The 18,708-nt window shown below is 41.3% G+C and overlaps 1 protein-coding gene across 1 annotated transcript in view; it reads right to left on the minus strand.

Moving 5' to 3' along the window:
• CTNNAL1 (catenin alpha like 1) overlaps positions 1-18,708 on the minus strand; it is a 382,380-nt gene that overhangs the window by 80,762 nt on the left and 282,910 nt on the right. The window contains exons 9-11 of the mRNA XM_077269686.1: positions 18,177-18,335; positions 14,093-14,185; positions 11,230-11,380 (exon numbers count right to left, since the gene is read on the minus strand). Of these exons, the coding sequence (XP_077125801.1) occupies positions 11,230-11,380; positions 14,093-14,185; positions 18,177-18,335 (403 nt within the window). The remainder of the gene's footprint in view (positions 1-11,229; positions 11,381-14,092; positions 14,186-18,176; positions 18,336-18,708) is intronic.

Here is an 18,708-nt window from a genome sequence, read left to right on the forward strand (position 1 = left end):
ATTGTCACAAGTTACGCCATGCAACGGGTCCGTTAGCGCACCCATTGACAGCAATGTGTTTAGGATCTGGATCGCATCGCTAGCGCATGCCATTTTTTAGGCACGCCCTTGCGATGTGCCGTTATTTTCAGTCGGACCTCAGATGCTGCTTTCAGCGTCCCAGCTCCGTTCCTCGCTAGCGCAGATTGTGGATCTGCGATAGCGGGATCGGCAAAAGCAATCCCGCTAAAGACATTGCGCTGGTGCAATACGCTAGCTATATTCGCAAAACGTATTGCCCGAACGCAATGTAAACCTATAATGCTCCCCAAAAAACAGTATTGATCATCAGTGCTTTGTAATTTATGGCCACCCACACAAGTACCAAATTTTCATTGCTGCTGGTGTAAATATGCATTTGCATTAAAACATACAAACACATAGAGAGAGACAAAGCACACAGCAGCTTGCCGCCATATACACTAATCCTCACCAGATTTTGGAATCTGGCAGCCGAAAATAATGCCGGAAGGCGGGGGAGCAGGGGGAACGTCAGACAAGGGAGAACGTCCGAGCTGGGGGAGGGCCTGAACAGCGCAGTGCAGTGCGCATGCCCAGGAATGCCAGCCCCGCAGTGTGCATAATGAATAACACAGCGCGGGGCGGGGATTCAGTAACAGGGCGGCCGCACTGCCCGCACAGACGCAGTCAGGCACCCTGCGTGTGAGTGATGACGGCTAAAGAAGACTGCGCAGGCCCCAGGCAGGCACGCACAGCGCAGGCGCCGGATTTGAAGCAACAACGCGAAGGGGGCGGGTACCATCGGCCCTGAAGAGAAGAGTGACGGCAGTTTGAAGATTCATAGAGGACGCTTCGGACCGCCTCCCGGTACAATCGCTGGTACGTTTGGCCAATTTTTAAAACGTTTTATTGCGGTAATAACTTAATCAAAAACTAAAAGAGCCACCTTGTTAGACTGCAGCATTACTGCTGCACAAGGTGGCTCTTTTAGTTTATAACGCCTGGGGGGGGGTGACAGTGGCCCTTTAAGTTGTGAAAGCAAAATCAAGAAGTTTGTAAAAAATAATAAAATTTTGTCTTGTATAGCCAATTTCCAAGACCCGTAATTAGTTGCAGGAATTTTCTCAGAAGATTAGATTCTAATTGAACCCCTTTCTGACATTGGACGTACTATCCCGTCGAGGTGGGGTGGGCCCGTATGACCACCGACGGGATAGTACGTCCAGCGCGATCGGCGGCGCTCACGGGGGGAGCGCGGCTGATCGCGGCCGGGTGTCAGCTGACTATCGTAGCTGACATCCGGCACTATGTGCCAGGAGCGGACCGCCCCCGGCAAATTAACCCCCGGCACACTGCGATCAAACATGATCGCAGTGTGCCGGCGGTACAGGGAAGCATCGCGCAAGGAGGGGGCTCCCTGCGGGCTTCCCTGAGACCCCCGGAGCAACGCGTTGCTCTGAGGGTCTCCTACCTCCTTCCTCGCTGCAGGTCCCGGATCCAAGATGGCCGCGGCATCCGGGTCCTGCAGGGAGGGAGGTGGCTTACCGAGTGCCTGCTCAGAGCAGGCGCTGGTAAGCCAGGAGCGCTGTAAGTCAGATCGCTGATCTGACAGAGTGCTCTGCAAACTGTCAGATCACCGATCTGTGATGTCCCCCCCTGGGACAAAGTAAAAAAAAAAATTTCCACATGTGTAAAAAAAAAAAAAAATTCCTAAATAAAGAAAAAAATATATATATATTATTCCCATAAATACATTTCTTTATCTAAATAAAAAAAAAAAAAACAATAAAAGTACACATATTTAGTATCGCTACGTCCGTAACGACCCCACCTATAAAACTATATCACTAGTTAACCCCTTCAGTGAACACCGTAGGGGGAAAAAAAAAAAAACGAGGCAAAAAACAACGCTTTATTATCATACCGCCGAACAAAAAGTGGAATAACACGCGATCAAAAAGACGGATATAAATAATCATGGTACCGCTGAAAACGTCATCTTGTCCCGCAAAAAACGAGCTGCCATACAGCATCATCAGCGAAAAAATTAAAAAGTTATAGTCCTCAGAATAAAGCGATGCCAAAATAATTATTTATTCTATAAAATAGTTTTTATCGTATAAAAGCGCCAAAACATAAAAAATTATATAAATGAGGTATCGCTGTAATCGTACTGAACCGTAGAATAAAACTGCTTTATCAATTTTACCAAACGTGGAACGGTATAAACGCCTCCCCCAAAAGAAATTCATGAATAGCTGGTTTTTTGTCATTCTGCCGCACAAAAATCGGAATAAAAAGCGATCAAAAACTGTCACGTGTCCGAAAATGTTACCATTAAAAACGTCAACTCGTCCCGCAAAAATCAAGACCTCACATGACTCTGTGGACCAAAATATGGAAAAATTATAGGTCTCAAAATATGGAGACGCAAAAACTTTTTTGCTATAAAAAGCGTCTTTTAGTGTGTCACGGCTGCCAATCATAAAAATCTGCTATAAAAAAATGCTATAAAAGTAAATCAAACCCCCTTTCATCACCCCCTTAGTTAGGGAAAAATAATAAAATTTTAAAAAATGTATTTATTTCCATTTTTCCCGTTAGGGTTAGGGCTAGGGTTAGGGCTAGGGTTAGGGTTGGGACTAGGGTTAGGGCTAGGGTTAGGGTTGGGGCTAAAGATAGGGTTAGGGTTGGGGCTAAAGTTAGGGTTTGGATTACATTTACGGTTGGGATTAGAGTTAGGGGTGTGGTTAGGGTTACCGTTGGGATTAGGGTTAGGGGTGTGTTTGGATTAGGGTTTCAGTTAGAATTGGGGTGTTTCCACTGTTTAGGCATATCAGGGGCGCTCCAAACGCAACATGGCGTCCGATCTCAATTCCAGCCAATTCTGCATTGAAAAAGTAAAACAGTGCTCCTTCCCTTCCGAGCTTTCCCGTGCGCCCAAACAGGGGTTTACCCCAACATATGGGGCATCAGCATACTCAGGACAAATTGGACAACAACTTTTGGGGTCCAAGTTCTTCTCTTACCCTTGGGAAAATATAAATTTGGGGGGCTAAAAAATCATTTTTGTGGGAAAAAAAAAAAGATTTTTTTTTTCACGGCTCTGCGTTGTAAACTGTAGTGAAACACTTGGGGGTTCAAAGTTCTCACAACACATCTAGATAAGTTCCTTGGGAGGTCTAGTTTCCAATATGGGGTCACTTTTGGGGGTTTCTACTGTTTGGGTACATCAGGGGCTCTGCAAATGCAACGTGAAGCTTGCAGACCAATCCATCTAAGTCTGCATTCCAAATGGCGCTCCTTCCCTCCCGAGCTCTGCCATGCGGCCAAACAGTGGTTCCCCCCCACATATGGGGTATCAGCGTACTCAGGACAAATTGGACAACAACTTTTGGGGTCCAATTTATCCTGTTACCCCTGTGAAAATACAAAACTGGGGGCTAAGAAATCATTTTTGCGAAAAAAAAAAAAGAATTTTTATTTTCACGGCTCTGCGTTATAAACTGTAGTGAAACACTTGGGGGATCAAAGCTCTCAAAACACATCTAGATAAGTTCCTTAGGGGGTCTACTTTCCAAAATGGTGTCACTTGTGGGGGGGTTTAATGTTTAGGCACATCAGGGGCTCTCCAAACGCGACATGGCGTCCCATCTTAATTCCAGTCAATTTTGCATTGAAAAGTCAAATGGCGCTCCTTCCCTTCCGAGCTCTGTCATGCGCCCAAATAGTCGTTTACCCCCACATATGGGGTATCGGCGTACTCAGGACAAATTGCACAACAACTTTTGGGGTCCAATTTCTCCTGTTACCCTTGGTAAAATAAAACAAATTGGAGCTGAAATAAATTTTGTGTAAAAAAAATTTAAATGTTAATTTTTATTTAAACATTCCAAAAATTCCTGTGAAACACCTGAAGGGTTAACACATTTCTTGAATGTGGTTTTGAGCACCGTGAGGGGTGCAGTTTTTAGAATGGTGTCACACTTGGGTATTTTCTGTCATATAGACCCCTCAAAATGACTTCAAATGAGATGTGGTCCCTAAAAAAAAATGGTGTTGTAAAAATGAGAAATTGCTGGTCAACTTTTAACCCTTATAACTCCCTAACAAAAAAAATTTTGGTTCCTAAATTGTGCTGATGTAAAGTAGACATGTGGGAAATGTTACCTATTAGTATTTTGTGTGACATATCTCTGTGATTTAAGGGCATAAAAATTCAAAGTTGGAAAATTGCGAAATTTTCAATATTTTCGCCAAATTTCCGTTTTTTTCACAAATAAACGCAAGTTATATCGAAGAAATTTTACCACTATCATGAAGTCCAATATGTCACGAGAAAACAATGTCAGAGTCACCAAGATCCGTTGAAGCGTTCCAGAGTTATAACCTCATAAAGGGACAGTGGTCAGAATTGTAAAAATTGGCCCGGTCATTAACGTGCAAACCACCCTTGGGGGTGAAGGGGTTAATGTCCATTATTATAATTTGGGGTCTCTCAAGAGCGTAATAATCAAAATTTGTAAAAAAAAAAAAAAAATTTTTTAAATCTTTATCCTCGCTTCACAAGCACCTCCAACTCATCGACACTTGTCCAATTCTCGTGGCATAAACACAGGTGGCACTGAAATCCTTGGGGTCTCAGTCGCAAGGCCAATACTTCCTGGTTTGCTAGGGCTGTTAGTCTCGATGCACACCATGACATCATGGACCGTGACCCACGTGAATGCATGAGCTGAACCCTCTCAGGCCTAGCAAAACCGGGAAACCTAAAAGGATTTCAGTGCCGACACCAATCTGAAGATGTGACAAGAAGTGGACAGGTAGCAGTGAGTAGTGGAGGGACTGGAGAAGCCAATATAAGGGTTTTTTTTTCTTTCTAACATTCTGATGGCCTTGTATGGTTCAGAAAAATGGTTGTCAGCAGATGCCGTTTAGCTGAATGTGCATGGTAGCAATTACTTAAAAACAAAACAAAAAAAACAACTCAGCATTTTGGCAAATGCAGATTTTTGTAAAATTCGAGAAGAATAAAATTTCACAAATTTATTCACTCATCTCAACCTGTAATGTTTTTATTTTACTTAAGATGGAGCTAGGTGAGGGCTTCTTTTTTTGCATAGTGATCTGACATTTTCATTGATATTTAGTCCATAGGATGTTTTTTACTATATTTTTTTAGGCTGGTATGGTGACAAGAAAAATAGCATACAGGTTAATTAACTTTATATTTTGATAGACTGGGCTTTTACAGAGACAGCAATACCATGTTGATTTGGTTTATTTTTGTTAATTTCTTTAAATTTAAAAGATTCAGTTTAAATAGTCATTCTGTGCTTCATATCTTACCAATCATTTAAATACAAATTTCCACCTATGTTTGCTTTCCCACATCTACACCCCTCTTCTTTGACTGACAGCTCTGGCTTCCTTGGGCCAGACAGGGAAGAGACAGATGGCAATCAAGCACCTGGACTTGGTTTGAAAGTCATTCTATGCTGACTGAGTCTCTTTAACGCATTTAAGACCTTTGAAGTATTCATATGTACAGGTCGGTAAGTATGTATACGTCATGGCGATTTTGCATGCACAGGACCTCTGCACGTTCAATCACCGCCACGTGTTCAGCAACTCTCACAACTGACACCCGGCACTCACTGCCAGGAGCGGTGCCCATACCGCTCCCAGCAGTTTAACCCCCATCTGGGGAGGAAAATTCCCTATATTGAGACAGATGAAGGCATTGTGGATGTCGTGTGTTCCATGATCCAGTGGTAAGGTTTTTTTTTAGGAGTACATAAAAGTGGTATTGGCCACAGTTTTGTGCACTTCTGAAAAGAAGGACAATGCTGAACAGAGACCAGATGGAGTCCAGAGTAACACTGCTGCCTCATTATAGATCACTCGGGGTTTCATCTGAATCACGTCACTAGGAGATTTAGATTTAGATGGAAACCCCAATGTAAGTGCTCAGCATAGAGCACAGGATAAACGTGATCCAAAATGTTATGTAAAATGTTCCTAATAAAAGCTTTAAATCAATCCACAAAAAAGCCCCACTCAGGTGAGGCATCTGTCAAAGGAAATATATGGGGCTTCCACATTACTGGTAGCACAAAAGACTCCGAAAAAGAGAAATGGCTCCTTGCCCCTCCAAAAGAAATTCAGCAAATTCTGCGCTACGAAATCCAAATGCCCCCTCACATCTGTGCCTAAACCACATTTAACGTTCACTTGCTTTGCATTTCTGTAGCGATGAGAGCCCACCAATTTACGGGTGCATGTCTCCAGAAGCAAGAGCTGTGCACTACAATGTACCGGTCACTACAACGTACTGGTCACTACAACAACAGTTTTCAATTTTCACTCAGCAACATCCAGTGCTGCTTCTTTATAGAAAACACGCACGGGGTCAAAATTGTCACTACACCTGTAGATAAATCCCAAAGTTGCATAATTTCCAAAATGGGGTCATTTGAGGGGGGATTCTGCTCTTCGAGCACTTAGGGACTCTGTAGATGGAGTTCGCAAACTATTCTAGGAAAATCTGCACTCCTTTGCTCCAGAGTCTTGGTTAAGCAGTACTGTACAGCCACATATGGGGTATTTCCATGTTCAGTAAAAATTGTGGGACAAATTTTGGTGCCATTTTCCCCCATTTGAAAATGTAATTTCTGGGGCTAAAACTAAATTTTGGTGGTAAAAATTGAATTAATTTTTCTTCACTTACCAATGGTATAAAATTCTGTGACACACCCGGTGTGTCAATATGACCACTGCATCCCTATATTAAATCATCAAGAGGTGTAGTTTGTAAAATGGGGTCACTTATGAGGGGTTATGCTGCTCTGGTACCACAGGAGCTCTCCCAGTGGGTCATAAACCTGCAAACCATAACAGTAAAATCTGCACTATATTATGGCGCTCCTTCCTTTTTGAGCTTTGCACTGTTCCACGAAAATATTTCCCGATTATTTGTAGGTTATTGGCGCACTCATGACAAATTTTTACAACAAACTGAGGCATATTTTTTCATATGAGCCCTTAGAAAAATTAAATACTTGGAGCTAAAACAACATTTTAGAGCTAAAAATGTAATTATTCTTTCTTCAAAGCCGAATTATACAAAATTTTGTGAGGCACATGTGGTGGCAATATGATCACTGAATTCATTGAGGGGTGTAGGTTGTAAAATGAGGTCATATATGGGGGGATTCTGCTGCTCTTGAACCTTAGGGGCTCTGCCAATGTGATATGGTACCCTCAAACCATTCCAGTAAAATCTGAACTCCAATATGGCGCTTCTTCCCTTCTGAGCTTTGCACTGTGCCTCAAAAGTAGTTTTTGACCACAGATGGGGTATCGATGTACTCAGGAGAAAATGCACAAAAAATTTTGGGGTTGCTAGCCTTGTGAAAATTAAAAAAAATTGGGGCTAAAAACATTTTTGTGGGAAAAAAATGATGTTTTGTTTTCACGGCTTAACGTTATAAATTTCTGTGAAAAGATGCTCGCCACACATCTAGATAAGTTCCTTGAGAGGTCTAGTTTCCAAAGTGGAGGGTTTCCACTCTTTAGACACATCAGGGGCTCTCCAATCATGACATGGCATTCGCTTTAGATTCCAGGCTTTCGAGCCCTGCCGTGCATCCAAAGTTTACAGTAATTTTCCCCCACATATGGAGTGCTCAGGAGAAATTGCACAACAAGTTTTGGGCTCCATTTCTCCGGTTACTTTTGTGACAATAAAGAAATTTGGATCTAAAGTAAATTTTTTGTAAAAAAGGGTTAAATGTTAATTTTTTCCTTCAAAGTTGCAAAATTTCTGTGATGCACCTGAAGTGTTAATAAACTTTTTGAAGAGTTTTGTGCACCTTGAGGGGTGCAGTTTTTAGAAAGGTGTTAATATTGGGTATTTTCTGTCATATAGACCCTCATATTCACTTTAAATGTGATGTGGTCCCTAAAAAAAAATGGGTTTGTAAAATTTGTTGGAAAAAATTAGAAATTGCTGGTCAACTTTTAACCCTTCTAACTTCATAAAAAAATTATGTTTCCAAAATTGTGCTGATGTAAAGTTGACATATGGAAAATGTTATTTATTAATTATTTTGTGTGACATATCGCTCTGATTTAAGGGCATTCAAAAAAATTCCAAGTTTGAAAATAGCTACATTTTCAAAATTTTAGCCAAATTTCTAATTTTTTCAAAGATAGCAGCAAGTCATATTGAAGAAATTTTACCATTATCATGAAGTATAATATGTCCCGAAAAAATCTCAGAATCAGTGGGATCCGTTGAAACGTTCCACAGCTATTACCTCAAAGTGACACTGGTTAGAATTATAAAATTTGGCCTGGTCAGGAAGGCGAAAACAGGCTTGGGCGGTAAAAATTGTTGAAGAGGACCTTTCACCAGTTTTAGTATGTTAAACTGTCGCCGTCATGGAATAGTGGCTGCACAGCTGAAACAAACAGCTTTCATTTTTTAATTTGACAACTCCTTTGCACAAATATTAGATAGTAAATATTAGGTTTGAATTTATTATAAGTCCAAGTGAGTATTAGCAGAGATTCTTTTCTGGGGACGTGTACTTTTCCCCCTGCCTGAGGTTGATCAATCATAACCAGAAGGCATTATGCAGGGAAAAAAAAAAAAAAAAAGAACACATCCACTAGATAAGCTTTGAGCAGGCTTTCTCCTGTGAGACAAGTAATGAGTGTAATTTCAAACAGCTCTATCTTTCTTCTTATGGCAGTTACTAAAGATTAACAGCAGCATCTAAATGGTTAACTGCCGCTTCTCAGCTCAAGCTGCCACACATATAGATTAGACACAGATGCAGACTAGGTAATATTGCCAGCTTCCACTGCATGTGGAGGTAGCATTGCTCCTGAGCTTTCTCCATATGTGGTCATTGCAGGGAAGGACATACAGTTACATACAGCTTTAGCAAAAATTAAGAGATCAACACCCTGTCATGGGCAGCCCAATCTCCAGACCTGAACCGCATTGAAAACCTCTGGAATGTAATCAAGAGGATGATGATGGATAGTCACAAGCCATCAAACAAAGAACTGCTTACATTTTTGCGCATAAGCAGTGTGAAAGACTGGTGGAAAGCATGCCAAGACGCATGAAAGCTGTGATTAACAATCATGGTTATTCCACAAAATACTGATTTCTGAACTCTTCCTGAGTTAAAACATTAGTATTGTTGTTTCTAAATGATTATGAACTTGTTTTCTTTGCATTATTTGAGGTCTGAAAGCACTGTTTGTGTGTTTGTTTTTTGTTTGTTTTTATTTTGACCATTTTTCTTTTTCAGAAAAAAAATACAAAATGTATTGCTTGGAAATTGAGAGACATGATGTCCGAAGTATACAGAATAAAAGAACAATTTACATTTCAGTCAAAAATATACCTATAAAGAGAAAAATCAGACAAACTGAACATTTTGCCGTGGTCTCTTAATTTTTGCCAGAGCTGTATATATGCACGAAGAGGTTAAAGCTGATCGCAGGAGGTCCAGCAGGGGGACAATTTTGTGATCTGCTTACTTTAAAATGACCCTTATAGCAACTATGCAATGTCCAAAGAGGATAAACCTTTTAACAAGATAAAGTAAAACTAATTATGACAAAGACCATCTATTCATATTGGCATTTGCATGTTTACCTCTGTAAGAAATTAGTAAATTCTTATAACTACCGTATATACTCGAGTATAAGCCGAGATTTTCAGCCCAAATTTTTGGGCTGAAAGTGCCCCTCTCGGCTTATACTCGAGTCATGATCGGTGGTGGGGTCGGCGGGTGAGCACTGTCATATACTCACCTAGTCCCGGCGTTCCTGGCGCTCCCCCTGCCCGTCACACTGTCTTCGGTGCCGCAGCCTCTTCCCCTGAGCGGTCACGTGGGACCGCTCATTAGAGAAATGAATAGGCGGCTCCACCTCCCATAGGGGCGGAGCCGCCTATTCATTTCTCTAATGAAGCGGTGCCGGTGACCGCTGATAGAGAAAGAGGCTGCGGCACCGAAGACAGGCAGGGGGAAGGAGCGGGACGCAGGGAGCAGGTAAGTATTACATATTCACCTGTCCTCGTTCCACACGCCGGGCGTCGCGCCATCTTCCTGGCGTCTCTCCGCTCTGACTGTTCAGGCAGAGGGCGCGATGATGCATATAGTGTGCGCGCCGCCCTCTGCCTGATCAGTCAGTGCGGAGAGACGCCGGGAAGATGGCGCCGAGGAGCTGCAAGCAAAACAGGTGAGTATGTTTTTTTTTTTTTTTTTATTGCAGCAGCAGCAACAGCTATGGGGCAATAATGGACGGTGCAGAGCACTATATGGCACAGCTATGGGGCAATGGTGCAGAGCATATTATATATGGCACAGCTATGGGGCAACGGTGCAGAGCACTATATGGCACAGCTATGGGGCAATGGTGCAGAGCATTATATATATGGCACAGCTATGGGGCAATGGTGCAGAGCACTATATGGCACAGCTATGGGGCAATGGTGCAGAGCACTATATGGCATAGCTATGGGGCAACGGTGCAGAGCACTATATGGCACAGCTATGGGGCAACGGTACAGAGCACTATATAGCAAAGCTATGGGGCAATGGTGCAGAGCACTATATGGCACAGCTATGGGGCAACGGTGCAGAGCACTATATGGCACAGCTATGGGGCAACGGTGCAGAGCATTATATATATGGCACAGCTATGGGGCAACGGTGCAGAGCATTGTATATATGGCACAGCTTTATGTGGAGTATCTATGGGGCAATGGTGCAGAGCATTGTATATATGGCACAGCTTTATGTGGAGCATCTATGGGGCCATAATGAACGGTGCAGAGCATTATATGTGCACAGCTTTATGTGGAGCATCTATGGGGCCATAATGAACGGTATGGAGTATCTATTTTTAATTTTGAAATTCACCGGCACCTGCTGCATTTTCCACCCTAGGCTTATACTCGAGTCAATAAGTTTTCCCAGTTTTTTGTGGCAAAATTAGGGGGGTCGGCTTATACTCGAGTATATACGGTAGTTTAGTAAGATGAAATATAAGTTAAATACCATCTACTTATTATACTTCAAGCTATTGGAGAAAATGGTCCCAAGGAAAAAATTATTACAGTAAAACACAAATAAAATAAGCAGTTCCCCGGAGAGTTAAGTCATTGCACGTTCTAATAGGCAGACATTTTTTTTTTTTTACCTCGTCTTCCCTCAAACACGTCACTAATTTCCCGCACTAAAATGGACATATCACTCAGTTGAGACTCCCAGGCTTCACAGAAGACATCTAAGTTTTCTTTAGCAATCTTACTGGTTGGATGTAGAGCTAGCGTTTCTGCTGCTGAAACAATCTGGAAATTGGAAAATGTGGGGAGGTGAAAATAACACAAACATTCTGTAATTTTCCACATTTTGGTAATTTATCAATGTAGTGAATGCATGGTAGAAAACTGGAGTAAGAAAAAAAGTTGGTACAAGCCACCAACTTTAAGGCTATGTGCACACGTTGCGGATTGGTGTGCCGATTTTTCCGCACCGTTTTTGCAAAATCCGCAGGTAAACCGCACTGCGGATTACCTGCGGATTTACAGCGGTTTTTCTGCGGATTCCACTTGCAATTTTACACCTGTGGATTCCTATTGAGGAGCAGGTGTAAACAGCTGCGGAATCGACACATAGAATTGACATGCTGCGGAAAAAACACAGCTGCGTTTCCGCGCGTTTTTTTCCCGCAGCACGTGCACTGCGGATTTTGTTTTCCATATGTTTACATGGTACAGGTACAACGCATGGAAAACATCTGCAGATCGGCAGCGTCAAATCCGCTGCAGATCTGCAGGAAAATCAGCAACGTGTGCACATAGCCTAAGAATAGCAATGAAGCTTCTATAGAATAGACCCCCCACCACTTCCAAAAAACCCCCCCAAAAAACATACATCTATTATACAGTATCAAACACATTTGACACAAGATAGAACAGGAAAAAATAAGATGCATACAATTCTTACAGGGTGAGCCATATACTGTATATGGATACACCTAAATAAAATGAGAATAGTTAGTGATATCAACTTCTTGTTTGTGGCACATTAGTGTATGGGAGGGAGAAAACTTTTCAAGATTGGTGGTGACCATTTTGAAGTTGGCCATTTTGGATCCAACTTTATTTTTTTCAATGGGAAGAGGGTCATGTGACACATCAAACTTATTGAGAATTTCACAAGAAAACCAATGGTGTGCTTGGTTTTAACGTAACTTTATTCTTTCATGAGTTATTTACAAGTTTCTCTTTGTTTACAGCCATTGACATGTCGCAGAGGTTAACAAGTGAGAGCGGATAGAAATTGTGTTGATGTCTGGTGAATGCAGTACCCAGGTCATTGCATCAGATTTCAATGCAAGACACCCTACGCAAGAAAACGGTCACCATTACCATGTTATTTAGGTGTATCAATATAAATTGCATCATCACTGAACATAATTGTTCTGTGTAAACTGAGGGTCCTGTTCCAATTTTTGTTTTGCCCATTCTGCAAATTCAGCGCTCCGATCTAGCTCATCCTCGATGAGATGCTGCAGCAGCTGGATTTTGTAAGGGTGCCATTTGTGAGTAGCTAATATCCGCCGAAGGGATGTTCGACTGATGCCAGATCAACACGCTGAATTTGCAGAATGGGCAAAAAAAAATTGGAACAGGACCCTCAGTTTACACAGAACATTATGTTCAGTGATAAGGCAAACGTTTTTTGGGTGGGCCATTTATATGGATACGCCTAAATAACATGGGAATGGTGACAGTTTTCTTGCGTAGGGTGTCTTGCATCTGCTGCAATGACCCGGGTACTGCGTTCACCAGGCATCAAACACCATTTCTATCCGCTCCTCACGTGTTAACCTCTGTGACATGTTAATGGCTGTAAACAAAGAGAAACATGTAAATAACTCATTAAATAATAAAGCTACGTTAAAACCAAGCACACCATTGTTTTTCTTGTAAAATTCTTAATAAGTTTGATGTGTCACAGGACCCTCTTACCATTGGAAAAAAAAGTTGGATTCAAAATGGCCGACTTCAAAATGGCCACCATGATCACCACCCAGCTTGAAAAGATTTTCCCCTCCCATATGCTTTTGTCCCACAAACAGGAAGTTGATATCACCAACTACTCATTTTATTTTAGGTGTATCCATATACACAGCTAACCCTGTATATTAAGCAATAAATAACAGAAATGAAAATAAAACCCTATATGGGTAAATGCACAGGCATGAAAAAGAAAATATACGATATCACTGAAGCCAGTAATGACAAGCTGGGGGTGGAGAAACACATATTGCCACTAACGTTAGCCAGGGAAAGCCGCAACCTTTAGCACCATTTTTCATGGATAGCAGAATTTTGACCAGATAATGTAATATAAAGAATATTTCTAATGATTAGCACAGATAACATATTGCAGTTTCTATCACTGTAAAAAAAAAGTAGCCATGTATAACGATAAATAAAGAGAGGCAATTAGATCCAAAACGAAAATAAGGGCCGCACAATCATTGTTCTTCAGATCTACTCCTCGATGACCAGATTGTATGAAGATGAATAGAGGGATCTGTGCCTTCTGGAAAGAAGCATTTCTAAGAGATATCAGGTAACACAAATATTCACATTATTGGCCTCCATAAAGCAGGAAATAATCTGATGGAGTTAATAAAACGGTCTCCTTTCCCTTTAGGCCAGGTCACATTATGTTCCTGCACCATTAGCAGAGTGCCAGCTCCTGTGCTCCAGTTACATGTTTCTTCTCACTAAAAGCACTTCAGTAAGGGATAGATAAACTTTGGCAGTGATTCCGACTAGTAAAATCCGTAATTACCCATTGGTAAATTCTGCTATTGTTTAAAGTCGGGTTGCTGCATAAACAAAAACGTTTTATGTTGTCGAGTCTTCTTAATTAGATTTGCTTTTGCCGTTCATAATGACTGCAGTGTCACCTCATATTAACTGTTTGCTTGCTTTTTCTATCAATGTCAAAAAGGCAAAACAGGATTTCATAGCTTTCCATACCTGAGGACCAGTCACCTGAAACGTATCTTCTGCATGAATACATGTGATTTCTAAAGGTTCTGTGCCTGAAACATGTCTCAACAGCCGACAAGTCTGCAAGCAAGAGAAGAAATTCCTTAGTAATGAAAAATGTCTATGCCCTTATGTTATGATTCAGTATAAAGCACCAAGACAAAAACAATTAATATAGCTTTAGGTCATAACTGTTACCCCCATCATTTACTGTGGTATCGTCAACTGTCTGCAGCTTAACAGGAACAATATCATCTTACTCCAACAGTACATTCCATGTGTCAACAGTAGAATGGTGATGTGCTATACTGTAACAATCCACCATTTGTAGTAAGAACAAAAAAAAAAAGAAGAAAATCTGAAACATTTTGAAAATTTTATGCTCTTAGGGAGTGGACAATGGGTGGGGAGATGCCGCCGGAGACCAAGATAGACGGGAGAATAGTCGGACAGGTTGGTTCCCAGCGGCTACTCACCGCCCCCTGTCAAACTATGTTTTTCTCTGAAACACCGCATCATTTCCGAGTCAAATACACAGTGCCTTGCGAAAGTATTCGGCCCCCTGGAACTTTTCAACCTTTTCCCACATATCATGCTTCAAACAAAGATACCAAATGTAAATTTTTGGTTAGGAATCAACAACAAGTGGAACACAATTGTGAAGTTGAATGAAATTTATTGGTTATTTTAAATTTTTGTGGAAATTCAAAAATTGAAAAGTGGGGCTTGCAATATTATTTGGCCCCTTTACTTTCAGTGCAGCAAACTCACTCCAGAAGTTCATTGTGGATCTCTGAATGATCCAATGTTGTCCTAAATGCCTAATGATGATAAATATAATCCACCTGTGTGTAATAAAGTCTCCGTATAACTGCACCTGCTCTGTGATAGTCTCAGGGTTCTGTTTGAAGATCAGAGAGCATCATGAAGACCAAGGTACACAACAGGCAGGTCCGTGATACTGTTGTGGAGACGTTTAAAGCCGGATTTGGATACAAAATGATTTCCAAAACTTTAAACATCCCAAGGAGCACTGTGCAAGCGATCATATTGATGTGGAAGGAGTATCATACCACTGCAAATCTACCAAGACCCAGCAGTCACTCTACACTTTCACCTCAAACGAGGAGAAAACTGATCAGATGCAGCCAAGAGGCCCATGATCACTCTGGATGAACTGCAGAGATCTACAGCTGAGGTGGGACAGTCTGTCCATAGGACAACAATCAGTCGTACATTGCACAAATCTGGCCTTTATGGAAGAGTGGCAAGAAGAAAGCCATTTCTCAAAGATATCCATAAAAAGTGTTGTTTAAAGTTTGCAACAAGCCACCTGGGAGACACACCAAACATGTGGAAGAAGGTGCTCTGGTCAGATGAAACCAAAGTCGAACTTTTGGCAACAACGCCAAACGATATGTTTGGCGTAAAGGCAACACAGCTCATCACCCTGAACACACCATCCCCAATGTCAAACATGGTGGTGGCAGCATCATTGTTTGGGCCTGCTTTTCTTCAGCAGGGACAGGGAAGATGGTTAAAATTGATGGGAAGATGGATGGAGCCAAATAAAGGACCATTCTTGAAGAAAACCTGTTGGAGTCTGCAAAAGACCTGAGACTGGGAAGGAGATTTGTCTTCCAACAAGACAATGATCCCAAACAAAGCAAAATCTACAATGGAATGGTTCACAAATAAACGTATCCAGGTGTTAGAATGGCCAAGTCAAAATCCAGACCTCAATCCAATCGAGAATCTGTGGAAAGAGCTGAAAACTGCTGTTCACAAACTATCTCCATCAAACCTCACTGAGCTCGAGCTGTTTGCCAAGGAAGAATGGGCAAGAATTTCAGTTTCTCGATGTACAAAACTGATAGAGACATACCCCAAGCGACTTGCAGCTGTAATCGCAGTTAAAGTTAAAGTTAAAGGGGCTGAATAATATTGTACGCCCCACTTCTCTGTTTTTGATTTTCCACAAAAATTTAAAATAACCAATAATTTCGTTCAACTTCACAATTGTGTTCCACTTATTGATTCTTCACCAAAAATTTACATTTGTTATCTTTATGTTTGAAGCATGATATATGGGAAAAGTTTGAAAAGTTCCAGGGAACCGAAAACTTTCACAAGGCACTGTACATGGCTGAAATCATACAGCCAGCGACAGATACATGCTGCCTGAGGACTGGGCCGTGTGTGTCAGTTGTCAGATTCCCTTTAACTCCTTCATGACCCCAGCTTTTTTAGGTTTTGCACTTTCGTTTTTCGCTCCCCTCCTTCTTAGAGCCGTAACTTTTTTATTTTTCCGTCAATATGGCCACGTGAGGGCTTATTTTTTGTGGGACAAGTTGTACTTTTGAAGGACATCATTGGTTTTAGTATGTTGTGTACTAGAAAACGGGAAAAAAATTCCAAGTGCGGTGAAATTGCAAAAAAAAGTGCAATCCCAAGCTTGTTTTTTGTTTGGCTTTTTTGCTAGGTCCCCATATGCTAAAACCGACTTGACATTTTGATTCTCCAGGACATTATGAGTTCATAGACACCAAACATGTCTAGGTTACTTTTTATCTAAGTGGTAAAAAAAAATCCCAACTTTGCTAAAAAAAAATTGCGCAATTTTCCGATAACCGTAGAGTCTCCATTTTTCGTGATTTTTTTTTTTACTTTTGCCATGCTTCAATAGCCTCCATGGGAGGCTAGAAGCTGGCATAGCCTGATCGGCTCTGCTACATAGGAGCGATGCGCCAATCCCTCCTATGTAGTAGAATTGCTGCATCTCTATGAGCGCTGACCACTGTGTGGTGCTGACAGCAATCTGACCAACAACCATAGAGGTCTTCAATAGACCTCTGGTTGTCATGCCGACGCATCGCTGTCCCCCGATCATGTGACGGGGGTCAGAAATGCGCGCATTTCCGGCTCGATGGCCGGAAGTGCTAGCTAAATGCATTTAACTAGTTAATAGCGGTGGGTGGATCGCGATTCCACCCGCCGCTATTGCGGGCACATGTCTGCTGTACAAAACAGCTGACGTGTCCCGGCTTTGATGCGGGCTCACCGCCAGAGCCCGCATCAAAGTGGGGGTTCTGACCTCGGACATACTATCCCGTCCGAGGTCAGGGGTTAATAAAGGTAAAATAAGAATAAACATATGCACTGCAATCTGAAAACTACTTGCTGAACATACATTCAACTTTTGAGCTTCCTTCAAAGGATTCCCGACCAAGTATTGAGTGCATAACTGAACATTATTATTTGATGGTTTTTTTGTTTGGTATTAAAAAACACTTTTATTTGATTGGTCAGGTGAAATATGCTAATTTATTGAGACAGGTTTTTTGGGTTATCAGGAGTTGTATGCCAAAATCATCAGTATTAAAACAATAAAAGACCTGACAAATTTCAGTTGGTGGATAATTAATCTATAATATATGAAAGTTTAATTGTAATCATTACATTATGGTAAATAATGAAATTTAACACTATATGCTAATTTTTTGAGAAGGACCTGTATATCTATCCCTGGCTTTAGCTAAGAAACACTGACAACACTGCACCAAAGTTGCCCTGAATACATACTAATTACATTATACCTATGATGCTTACAGCATATCTGTCGGCTTGTTATACTGCCCTACATAAGGGCAGCATATTATAAATACGGGTTCGTACTTCCAGTAACCAGAACAACAACAAGGATATTGTTACGGCTCTCCCCTACCTCTGTTTGCAGTAACGGATAGGCTGAACTGATAACTACAACCATGGCCCTGAGGGCCAAGAGGTAGCATTGAGAGGTACTTGTGTCATCAATAAGTGGAAATGATAAACTCAATATTCTTTCAGTACTCCTAGTAGCCAAATGAGGACTATTTTTTCAGTAATTTTCACTACTAAGCGTAAAAACATTTAGTTGTATTGTGCTTTAAAGTTACTTAAAAATATATATCTCTATTCTTAAGCACAACCAACAAAATCAGTAGATTCTGGGACAATATAGCTGTAGACACATACAGGCCACAGGTAGTAAAACGGTCAGACAGTAAATCATTCAGTTGCTAAAACTTACCTCTACAAGTTGTTCCTTTTGTTCCGACAACTTGCAGGTATACTCTGCCACTGCTTCTAGGTTTCCTTCTGCTCCAGCTATTTTCAAAGCTTTTAGGACAATGTGGTCAGCATGGTATTTTAATAAGTCAGATGCCAGTGTTGTAGCTGCATTGTGAAGCTAGAAGTAAACACAATTTATTTCTTCCAGTTACATTTATATACATGCACATCAATTGAAACTTGTATAACACTGTAGCTATATTACATAGAAAAAACACTAAAGCTGCTTATAAAAAGCAGGTTTTGCTGCATTTTTGCTGTCTCTTGTGCATGTTGATAAAGTTTAGTGGCCCAAAAGACGTAGTTACTTACCGGTAACAGTATTTCTCGGAGCCCATGACAGCGCCACGGAGAAAGGGGATCCGCCCTTCAAGGACAGGAAACCTTCAGAAAAAAAGGACGGTACCTCTCTCCCGCATAAGTTGTTTACAGAGCACGAGAGGACCTCTAGGTTACTAACACAATACTCAACATTACTATGAAACTTAACA

Source organism: Ranitomeya variabilis, chromosome 6, assembly GCF_051348905.1.
Source record: "Ranitomeya variabilis isolate aRanVar5 chromosome 6, aRanVar5.hap1, whole genome shotgun sequence".
In the NCBI taxonomy this organism is placed as follows: Eukaryota; Metazoa; Chordata; class Amphibia; order Anura; family Dendrobatidae; genus Ranitomeya; species Ranitomeya variabilis.